General features: G+C 63.0%; 1 protein-coding gene across 1 annotated transcript in view; it reads right to left on the bottom strand.

Annotated features, from left to right (window-relative positions):
• CDHR2 (cadherin-related family member 2) overlaps positions 1-9,045 on the bottom strand; it is a 10,352-nt gene extending 1,307 nt beyond the window's left edge. The window contains exons 1-26 of the mRNA XM_009333525.1: positions 8,993-9,045; positions 8,514-8,572; positions 8,019-8,084; positions 7,789-7,928; positions 7,467-7,520; positions 7,136-7,225; positions 6,432-6,521; positions 5,745-5,867; positions 5,524-5,667; positions 5,306-5,381; positions 4,959-5,065; positions 4,649-4,879; positions 4,402-4,557; positions 4,030-4,197; positions 3,696-3,757; positions 3,362-3,602; positions 3,019-3,255; positions 2,671-2,740; positions 1,969-2,583; positions 1,632-1,703; positions 1,301-1,350; positions 1,035-1,186; positions 720-822; positions 551-639; positions 240-314; positions 38-119 (exon numbers count right to left, since the gene is read on the bottom strand). Of these exons, the coding sequence (XP_009331800.1) occupies positions 38-119; positions 240-314; positions 551-639; positions 720-822; positions 1,035-1,186; positions 1,301-1,350; positions 1,632-1,703; positions 1,969-2,583; positions 2,671-2,740; positions 3,019-3,255; positions 3,362-3,602; positions 3,696-3,757; positions 4,030-4,197; positions 4,402-4,557; positions 4,649-4,879; positions 4,959-5,065; positions 5,306-5,381; positions 5,524-5,667; positions 5,745-5,867; positions 6,432-6,521; positions 7,136-7,225; positions 7,467-7,520; positions 7,789-7,928; positions 8,019-8,084; positions 8,514-8,572; positions 8,993-9,045 (3,405 nt within the window). The remainder of the gene's footprint in view (positions 1-37; positions 120-239; positions 315-550; positions 640-719; positions 823-1,034; positions 1,187-1,300; positions 1,351-1,631; positions 1,704-1,968; positions 2,584-2,670; positions 2,741-3,018; positions 3,256-3,361; positions 3,603-3,695; positions 3,758-4,029; positions 4,198-4,401; positions 4,558-4,648; positions 4,880-4,958; positions 5,066-5,305; positions 5,382-5,523; positions 5,668-5,744; positions 5,868-6,431; positions 6,522-7,135; positions 7,226-7,466; positions 7,521-7,788; positions 7,929-8,018; positions 8,085-8,513; positions 8,573-8,992) is intronic.
• Positions 9,046-10,046: the final 1,001 nt, after the last annotated feature.

Below are 10,046 nucleotides of genomic sequence, written 5' to 3' on the forward strand. Positions count from 1 at the left end.
GCGTGGCAGTGCCCATGCACGGCCCCCGCCCCGACACACACACGCTCAGCTGGTTGACGTCCAGGGCAGTGCCATTGCTGTAGACAAAGTACGCCTCCATCACTGACTTGGCTTCCACCCTGTGGGATCAAAGAGATGGGGTGAGTGGGTTGCAGGGCACGGTGCCCTGCCCCAGGGTGACCCCCCCTCCGATGCCACCGCCACGTCCCCTTCCCCACCACCTGCATGGCCCCACTCACTGGGAGGCACGGGTGTCCTCTATGCTCTGGATGGCCGCCACATAGACCCCTGCCTTGGTCACGGTGGTCAGGGCCCTAGGAACAGGATGGATGGAGGGAGGCTGGGCTGGGCGTCCTGCCGCTCTGCTCATGGGCATGGGAAGCGGCTGGACCCCCCTGCAGCCCCTGGCTCTGGTAAGGACCTGCCTGCCCCGGTCCCTTTCATGGTCCATGAAGCTGGGAGACATGGTCAGTGGGTCCTGGCCTGCATCCTTGTGTCCCCTGCTACACAGCCATGCACCTCTCCCCTCCCACAGCCCGGCACTCCTTACACTTTGATTTTTTCGGAGTTACTTTGGACTTCATCCACTGTTTTCGTGAACTGGAGGCGAACACGGTAGCTCTGATCCACCGTGAAGATCTGCACGGGAAGAGCAGGGGTGAGCAGGGCTGGGCAGGGTGCGGGGCATCCCCGGTCAGGGGGATGGGGGTGACACTCACATTCAGCACGGTCTGTGCTGTGTGTGCTGGCTCCTCGCTGTCCTGAGCCTCCACTGTCACCTGGTACTGCCCCTTCAGTGAGCCATCGAGGTTGTTGGCCACCCTGCAAGGACAGGGACATCAGTGATCCCATGGGACATCCCCGGGAGGGCACCGCCATCCTCCAAGCTCCACCCTGCCACCATGCCCAGGGCAAAATCCCAGGATGGCTTTGTCCCTTTGCCAGTCTGTGCTGGCCCTGCCTGCACCTCTGCCTTGCAGCAGGCAGGAGCTGAGCCACATTCCCCCCACCCTGGCCCAGACCCATGGCCTCACTGGATGCTTCCAACGTAGCTGTCCTGCTCAGGTGTTGTCACCACCTTGAAGAGGTTCTTGAAAGGCCGGCTGACCCCGTTGTCTTCCACGAGCACCACGCTGACAATGGAGAAGGTGATGGTTCCCCTCAGCCCCGAGTCAGCGTCTGTGGCCTGCAGGGATAAAGCATGGCAAGAGCATGGATGGGAACAGCCACTGCCTGCCCATGGCAGGGACGGGCGAGCCCCAGCTCCACAGACTGGGAGCTCCTCACCCCAGCTCCTCACCTTCACAGTAGCCACTTGGAGGTCCACAGGAGAGATTTCAGGGACAACCACTGCCAGGGACAGACAGACAGCACGGTCATGCTGGTGTACAGCAGGCTTGCTGCAGACCCCATATCCTGCATAGCCCAGGGGCTCAGCAGAGCTCTGAGCATCCCCCCACTGCCCTCGGCCCCACAGCCTTCATGGAAAACATCGAGTAACCCCAGCCTGGCCCCTGCACCTCTCACAGCCCTGCCCTGGCTGGTGGAAGGTCCCCACCGCCGGGAAGCACAGCAAAGCACATGCAGGTGTGGAGCGGAGCCCACAGAACGCACCAGCCCTGACTGCTCACCAAAGGTCTGCAAGATGGGCAGGAAGAGTGGTGTGTTGTCGTTCACATCGGTGATGAGGATCCTCAGGGTTTCTGCAAATGTCCCAAAAGCAGAGCTCCAGTCACCAACAGAGCAGCCCTGCAGCACCCTCCTCTGCTGCCCATGGGAGCCCCACCTTCCCAGCAGGCTCAGGTCCCTGTAGCAGGGACCAAAAGAGCTGGGGACACCCTCCCTCCATCGCCAAACTGCCTGGCTCCTGCCCTGCTCACCACAGCTCCTCCTGGGAGGTGGGAGAGGCAGGTCCCACTGCCCACCATGCCCAGTGGTGGTGGAAGGAGCGGGGAGTGGGTGCCATACCATTCTGGCTGTAGCGGTTGCCCTTCTTGGTGTACAGGTCTTCAGCCCGCAGCGTGAGCACCACCCTGTCACACAGCTCGTAGTCAATGTCCGAGCTGTTCACCAGCACCGAGCCATTGGGTGCCAGCACAAACCAGTCCCAGCACACCTCCCCAGCGCTGCTCGCCCCCTTGAAGCAGGTGACTGCCAGCTCCTCGAAGACCAGCGAGTGGTTGGTGTCTGGGTCGGAGGCGACCAGCATGTGGACCAGGCCCTGCTGCGTGCCGTTCTCGCTCACATGCACATCCTGCAGCGAGGCTGGCAGGATGGTGGGGGGCTCATCATTGATGTCTAGGATGTGGACCACCACCGAGACGTTGGCAGTGTCCCCCATGTTGTCTGCGGCCGTGTTCTCTGCCAGCACCACCAAGAAGAAGAACTTCTGCTGCAGGGTGTCATAGTCCAGGGACATGTCGGGGTCCACTGACAGCTGCCCACCATAGTACCCTGGCTCCACGTGGAATGAGCGGATCAAGAAGTTGCTGGAGCCACTGCCCCTCTGAAGTAGGAAGGAAATGCGGGAATTGATCTCCGTCCGGTCAGCATCTGTGGCCTCCACCTCACCCACGAGGGACCCTGCAGGTGGAGACAAACACTCAGTGGCCAGTGGGCACTGACTCTGGGGCACCACTGGTCCCACGAGCCTGGCCACACAACTTCTACCTGGAGAGTCTTCAAAGACTGAGAACTCATAGGACTGGTTGAGGAACACGGGTGCGTTGTCGTTCATGTCCTGCAGGAGATAAAGTCCATGGTTGTAGCCGCTCCAGGAAACAGGGTCCCCCACAGCAGGCTGGGGACAGGAGCGTGGACATGTGCCTGCCCGCAGGCAGGAGGCACACAAGCCCTCTCCTGCATCTCTGCATCAACTATTCCCTCTGCCCCCACAGAGAGTGTGGGGACATGGTGCCCCTGCCATGGCCAGGGATCCCACATCCCCTCCCTGCCCTTACATCCCAGCTCCAAGCCTCCACCTGCCCCAGCGCGTCCCCGCTTGTGCCCAGGGCTCACCCCCACAGTGATGGTGACGTTCACCAAGGTGTGGAGCTGCGGCACGCCGTGGTCGTACACCTCCACTGTCACCACCACCTGCCCCCGCTCATCTTCCAAGGCCTCGCGGTCCAGTGGCTCCTTGCTGTGCATCTCACCCGTGGCTGCGTTGATGGTGAAGTTGTTGCTGAATGGTCCTGGCAAGATCTTGAAGCCCAACTCGCTGTTGCGGCTGCCAGGCTCATCATTGTCAATGGCCTGAAAAGGTCAGGGGTTGGAACGGGGCTGTCCGGCACCTCGGGGACAGTCCCTGCTCCTCTCCAACAGTCCCCCCATCATCCTCTCCACCTCCAGCAGCGCATACCTGGATCTGCGTTCTGACGTTCTGCCCCTCTTCCACTGAGATGAAGTAGGAGCCAGTGATGATGGGCGCCATGTCATTGTCGTCCAGCACGGTGATCTCCAGCACAGTGGTGCCCACCAGATTGCCTCCATCCTTGGCCTGGAGGTTGGCGTAGTAGATGGAGCGAGTCTCCCGGTCCAGCAAGCTCCCGTTCTGCACCAGCACTGCCCCGGTCATGGCATTCACCGTGAAGATTTTACGGCTATGGCACACATGGAGCCGTCACCACGGCTCAGGCCTGGAGCCCCCTCGCTGGGATGATGCCCCAGTCGTGGCTGGCCATGCCCCTACATACATGCTCTCCGGGAGCAGCTGGTAGGTGATCTGGCCCAGGACACCGCTGTCCGGATCATAGGCCTAAAACAGACAGAAAGAAGCATCTGGTCAATCCACCTCAGCCCCCGGGGCAGTGATGAGTCTGGGGCACCGGCTGCTGGCAGTGAGCACGCCAAAAACATGGCCCTGATGGGCACGTGGTCCCACACCCTGTGTGCCCGCTGGCACCGTCTCCTTCCCGTGTGCATGGAAAGACCAGTGCCCTCAACATGAGCTGCACCAGCAGTGCCAGGCATGCCCAGCGTGCTGCTTGGGGGACGTAAGCTGTGCCCGCTCCCTGCCCAATGCCTGACCGTGATGTTTGGGGAGATGATGGTGCCAGTAGGGCTGTTCTCCATCACGCTCAGGTTGTAGGTGCTCTGGGGGAACTCGGGGATGTGGTCATTGCTGTCAATGAGATTGATGGTCACGGTGGCCGTGGAGCAGCAATCCATGGGGTTCCCCGTGTCATTAGCGATGATCTGCAGGATGGAGAAAGGACACTGTCTCGCATGGGTCCCCAAGCATGAGATAGAGACCTGTCATACTCCAGCCCAGGTCCTCTGAACCAAACAAGGTGCCAGGGCAGAGCCATGTTCTGCTTTGGCTTTTGAACCCTGCAGAAGGGCTGTGTCCCCTCTGTGCCCCAGCATATGCAGGGAGCAGGGACTGTCCCCACGGCGAACCTGCACCACCATGACATGGCTTATCTCATAGTCCACAGAGGATGGGTCTTGCACCAGGAGTTGGACCTCTCCTGTGCCCACAATTTTTGTGGGTGAGACAGTGAAGGCGCTGGCATTCGGACCCTGCAGGTAGAGCTCATAGTTGCTGTTGATGCCCTGCCGGGGAGAGACACACAGGAGTGAGTGTGGGTGGTTCAGCCAGGACAGGCACCTGCACCCCAGTCCAGCCCCCTGCACAAGCTCCCACCTTGTCCGGGTCATGGGCAACGATGCTGAGGTTGGACACGGGCAGTCTGGAGGAGGAGTGCTCTATGATGTTGCCCCTGAAGTTGTTCTGGGCACTAGTGGAGAAGTCGCAGCTGGGAAGGGAGCAGCGGTAGAACTGGGGCTTGTTGTCATTGACATCAGTCACCATGACTGCCACCATGGTGCTGGCCTGTGCCACCTTGCCGTGGATGTCCAGGTTCTTCTCACGTGCCTGGGCAGGAGGAGAGAGTGAGTTGGAGGGGCCCGGTGAGAGGAAGAGGATGGGGTTCCCCTTGCTGCCTCCTACTCACCGTGACTTCCAGAAGCACTTCCTCGCTTGGCAGCTGCTCACGGTCCAGGGGCCCACTCACAGTGATGGTGCCCGTTGTCGCACTGATAGCAAAGGGGACGCTGGCATCTAGGGCAAGGGGACATCAGGAACCAGCTGCAGCCACTGGGAAACACAGGCCTGGCCCTCTCTCTGCCAGCAGGGCAGGCTGGCAGTGCCCGGGAGCCCAGAACCAGTCCCCATGGTGCCCCTTGCTTCCAGATCACCCCCCCTGCCCATCCCACCCTGCCTTCACCCCCAAACCCCCCCTGCCCATCCCCCCCTGCCACTGCTCACCCCCTGCCCATCCCGCCCTGCCCAATCACTCACTGGTGATGCTGTAGGAGATTTCATCATTCACCCCTGTGTCTCTGTCCACGGCGGTGACAGTCAGCACAGTGGTGCCCTGCAGGGACATGGCCGTCAGGGAAGAACCCATGATGTCTCCAGCTGCCCCCATGCCTGGTGGTCCAGACACCCTGGGGCATCAGAGCCCCCAGGGAGGGCCAGGGGTAGGGACATGCCACTGGGGCAGGCGGGCTCCTTACCAGGGTGCAGTTCTCCGGCACAGAGCCGGAGTAGGGCTCGTTGAGGAACCGTGGGTCCAGGTTGGGCAGGTCACGTATGGTCAGGGACAGGTAGGTTGAGCTCTGCTGGAAGGTCAACACGTTGTGCAGCCACCCCCCGCCATCCTGGGGAGCAGAGCACCCATTAGTCCCATGGCACCCTTACCTGGCAGGCCTGCACCCCCGGCCCGGCTGGCCCCCACCTTGGCAAGGATCTTGAGCTGGTAGAAGGTGTTCGTGGCATAGTCCAGTGAGCCATTGAGCACCACGCTCCCGTTGGGTAGGATGTAGAAAAGCCAGCGATTCTTCCTGCTGTCTGGGATCACCTGGGCAGGGGGCATCACCCCGTGTCACCAAGGCAGGGAGCAGAGGTGCCCCAGCAGAGACTGGGGCTCAACCCCCATTCTACTGCCAGGCTTGGCCCACGGGATGTGGGGACCCCCTACCACATGGCTCATCCCCAGCTTGCAACTGTTCAGCACCTTGCACCCGTTGCCCAATGGGTGCAGAACCAGCACTCCTGACCCGACACATACCCCTGCTCCCCCAGAGCCATGGGACTGCCCCCAGCCGGGTCCCCCAGCACCTCTGCCCCACAGAGGTATCTCAGGGGTGGGTTTCAGGTATGGCATGCCCCACTGCGATGTACTGCTGCTCTCCAGCAGGCATGAACCCCTCCTTGGTGCCGGGGAGTCGGCAGGCTCAGCCAGGGGAGATGCCAGGGCCTGCCCTGGCTCACGCAGTCAAGCCACAGCGTCTTCCCGTTGGCACAGAGCACTTGCTGCAGAGGTCCTGGGACCCCCAGTGTTTTCCCGGCCTCCCACCCCCCAGCACACTGAGCGCCCGGCCAGGGCAATGCCTGGGGTGTTGGGGCTCAGCCCTGCACTCACCTCCTCAATGCTGTAGCTGACTTTGGAGGCGTTCCCGGTGTCGCTGTCATTGGCAAACACAGTGTAGATGATGCTGTTGAGTTTCATGTTCTGGGACACAGAGGGGTGGTGGTGGCATTGCCCGGGAGAGCAGAGGGGGTGGTGCGGGGCCCAGCCCCTGCCAGCCCTGCTCTGGGGTGCTCTGGCCCCACAGGGCTCCAGGGGCTGCCCAGTGCCGTGGGCCATGCAGGGATGAGCTGCTGCCCTTGCTCACGCTGGGCAGAGGCCGGATCCCCCCTGCTACCCTCCCTGGGGCTCCCTGGGAGCAGGGGCTGCACCCCAGCCCTGGGGCTGCCGGAGGGGGGCCGAACTCAGCCCCACACCCCTTCTGCACCCTGATCCGGCCTCATCCTGGCCCAGGCTGAGTGGCAGCTTGGGCACTCCCTGATAAGAAACTCGTCACAAGGGCAGAGTCCCAGCCATGCGCCAGCGTCTCTGGCTGGCACAGAGGCACCCACCGGGAACTGCCCCGGCACAGAGCGCTCCCAGGTCAGCCTTGCCAGCTGCACCATTGCCCCACGCCCAGGCACACCGTCACCACACAGGTGTGGGGTCACCCCGTTCCCGGTGCACCGTTGTCTCTCTGCCGGCACACCCATGCCACAGGAGCCACCCAGAGCCCCTGCTCTGCTGCCCACAGGGGCCGAGAGGTCCCGGGAAGGTACCTCAGAGATGGAGGTTTCATACGGCAGGTTCTGGAAGACTGGGGCGTTGTCATTACGGTCCTCCACGATGATCGTGAGCTTTTTGGAGATCTACCAGGTGTCAGGGAGGGCACAGGGTGAGTGCGGGAGACGGTGCGTGGCAGAGCTGGGTGCAGCTCCGGCACCCTGCGCCCCCTCAGCTATGAAGCCAGCCAGCATCACCCGCCCCTGGGCAAAGCCCACCTCCAGGTCCCTTCCCCACCGAGCCTTGTCCACAGCCCCTCTGAGATCCTACTCCCCTCCCCATCCCCATCACCCGCTGCAGCCAGCCAGCCCGTGCCCTGGCACTCACTGCTTCATTCTTCCCATCGAACACGTTGACGATGATGGTGAACTTGGGCAGGAGCTGGAGGGACACAAGGCAGGACTTGGTCAGGGCCAGGTGGAGCTTGATCCTTGGATGGCTGAGCCCCAATGCCCTCCCACCCGCCACCCCTGGGTAGGATGATCCTCCCAGACGGCTCTCCCACCTGGAGCCAGGCTTTGGGGCCAGGGAGTGACCCACAATACCACCATGAGTAGCTCTCCCACAGAACTCAGTCTCTGCCCTCCATCCCTGTCACCCCAGATCCCCCAGCTCAGGCAGGGACATCTGCCCCGGTCTCTGCCCTCACCTCACGGTCCAGGGAGTTCCTCAGTGTCACGTTGCCTGTCTGGGCATTGACAGAGAAGTAGAAGGCATCTGGCCCGCTGATGCTGTAGGTGAGCGGGTCCCCGTCTATGTCAATAGCCATCAGCTGGAAAGCACGCTGGCCTGGGGACACAGGCAGCGTCAGCCCCTGCCCAGGGCCCCCCCGGCCACTCCTCCTGCACCCCAGGGCCTCCCTGAGGCTGCCCCACTCACCCAACTCCAGATCCTCGGGCACGTAGACGACGGTCATGTTGAAGAAGGGGACTGTGTTGCCTGAAACTACAAGGAGGAGGTGTGCTGAGCACCATGCCTGCGCCAGGCTCTGCCCGCACCCTGCACCCCCATGCTCGGCAGCACCTACCTAGCTCCAGCCCCAGCTCCCGACTGTGGTTTGGGTCTCCAGGGGAGGCAGGGGAACCCACCACCCCTCACCTTCCTTGTGCTCATCCCACACCTCCCACGTCCAGACCATGCTTGATCTCCAGCTGCAGCACCCATGCTGGGTGCCATCCCCGCTGCTCAGCCCCCTGCCTGCTCTGTCTTGCCCCGAGGCAGCAAGGATGCCTTGGGTCTCCAAGGTGCCAACGGGCTGGGCAGCTGTTCTGGTGGTCCCAGCTGCCCCCAGGGAATTTGGAATGAGTGTTGGGGGCTGAAAGCATCTCCAATGCCTCCTGTCCACCTGTGCCAGCTGCCGAGCAAAGTCCTCACCTGCTGCCAGGAAGAAGGGGAGCAGCACCAGCGAGCGCCACGCCATCCTGCCAGCAGGCCTGTGGGCACACACCAGACAACCAGAGCCTTGAGGCTTGTGGCCACCTGCTCCCACCGGTCCCCCCAAACCCTTCCTGGGGAGCAGCCCCTGGGGCAGGAGGGGCTCTGGCGGGGACAATCCCCTCCGCTGAACTGGGCTGGTGAGCAAGCACAAGGCTCCATCCTGCACCCCCAGGCACAGGCTCTCTGGGGACATGGCATGGGGGGACAGGGTTGGCCTCCAGGTGCTGAAGACCATGGGGATGGCTTGGAGACCCCAGGAGCCTCTCCTGGGCATGGCTGGAGGCTCCATCGTTCGGGCTCAGTGGGGCCACCCCAAGCAGCACTTGGAGCCCAGGAGCAATCCGTGACACCACCGTGGTGTCCCCCTCTTTGCGCCACAGCTCGTGGGCAACCCCACAGTCGACAGACACCCCCACCTCCCCCTGCAATGGACCATGGTGCCCATGGGGGCCAGGGCAGGGGCCGACATCCCTTACCTGTGGCCACGTCGCTGGGGATGCTGCCGGGTGGGCTGCTCTGCGCTCGCACCCTGATACTGCCAGAGACCTTTGCCTCCTGCAGTAAACATGTCCATCAATTATTAACTGCAATTAAGGGGTGAGAAATCGCTCTCTCATCTTCCTTATTCCTTGTGCTCATCCCCCAGCTCCTGCCCAGCCCAGCCCCACGCTTGCTCCCCAACCCCACCTCCCCAGGCCCCCACGCTGGGTGCCATCCCCCAGGATTCAGCCACCCCAACCTGTACCCATGGGACTCCGGCTCCCAGGAGGGATGCAGTGCCTGTGGGGATGCAGAGGGATCCTGAACCACCCCAGGGGACTGGGGAGGGGCTGGGGAAATGCCTTGCATCCCCTGGGCTGGGGACACCGGGGTCTCACCAGGACAAGGGGTGGGCACCAACCGCGTGGTGTGGCTACCAGGTTGGGTGCCTGGGGCCCTCCGCACCCCCCTGCCACCCGCTCCCTTCCCCGGGTGCTCGGCCCAGCCTCCCTGACCTACTTCGGACCCACTGGGGACAAGGGCGGATTGTGTGGCTCCACTCAGGCAGAAGAGGGCTGGGAGGCGGCGGGGGGAGACACGACCAGCTCTGGGCCTGTGGGACAACTGCCTCCGTGGCCCTGGCCCCCCTTTGCCCCTATTCCCTGGGGAACCCATGGGGTTTGGATGCCTGGGAAGCTCTGGGCTTCCCAGACGCCCAGCCTGCTCTGAGGTCCCATCTCACCCCACACCTGGGTCAGGAAGCCCCCAGAGAAGGGGCTACAGGGGGCCAGACTAGGACCCCCCCGCAAACCCCTCTAGGGCTGGTCCAAGATCCCCCAGCCCCTGTGAAGGCTGCCCCGGGACACCCCCACAGACACCTTATGGGCTGCCCCGGGGTACCCCTGGGGCCCCTCAGCACTGGCCCAGGACAAACCCCCTGAGCCCCCCGGGGCTAGGGCTGGACACACCTCTGCAAACCGCCCCTGGGCT

The sequence above is a fragment of the Pygoscelis adeliae genome, unplaced genomic scaffold (assembly GCF_000699105.1).
Source record: "Pygoscelis adeliae isolate BGI_AS28 unplaced genomic scaffold, ASM69910v1 Scaffold431, whole genome shotgun sequence".
Lineage (NCBI taxonomy): Eukaryota > Metazoa > Chordata > Aves > Sphenisciformes > Spheniscidae > Pygoscelis > Pygoscelis adeliae.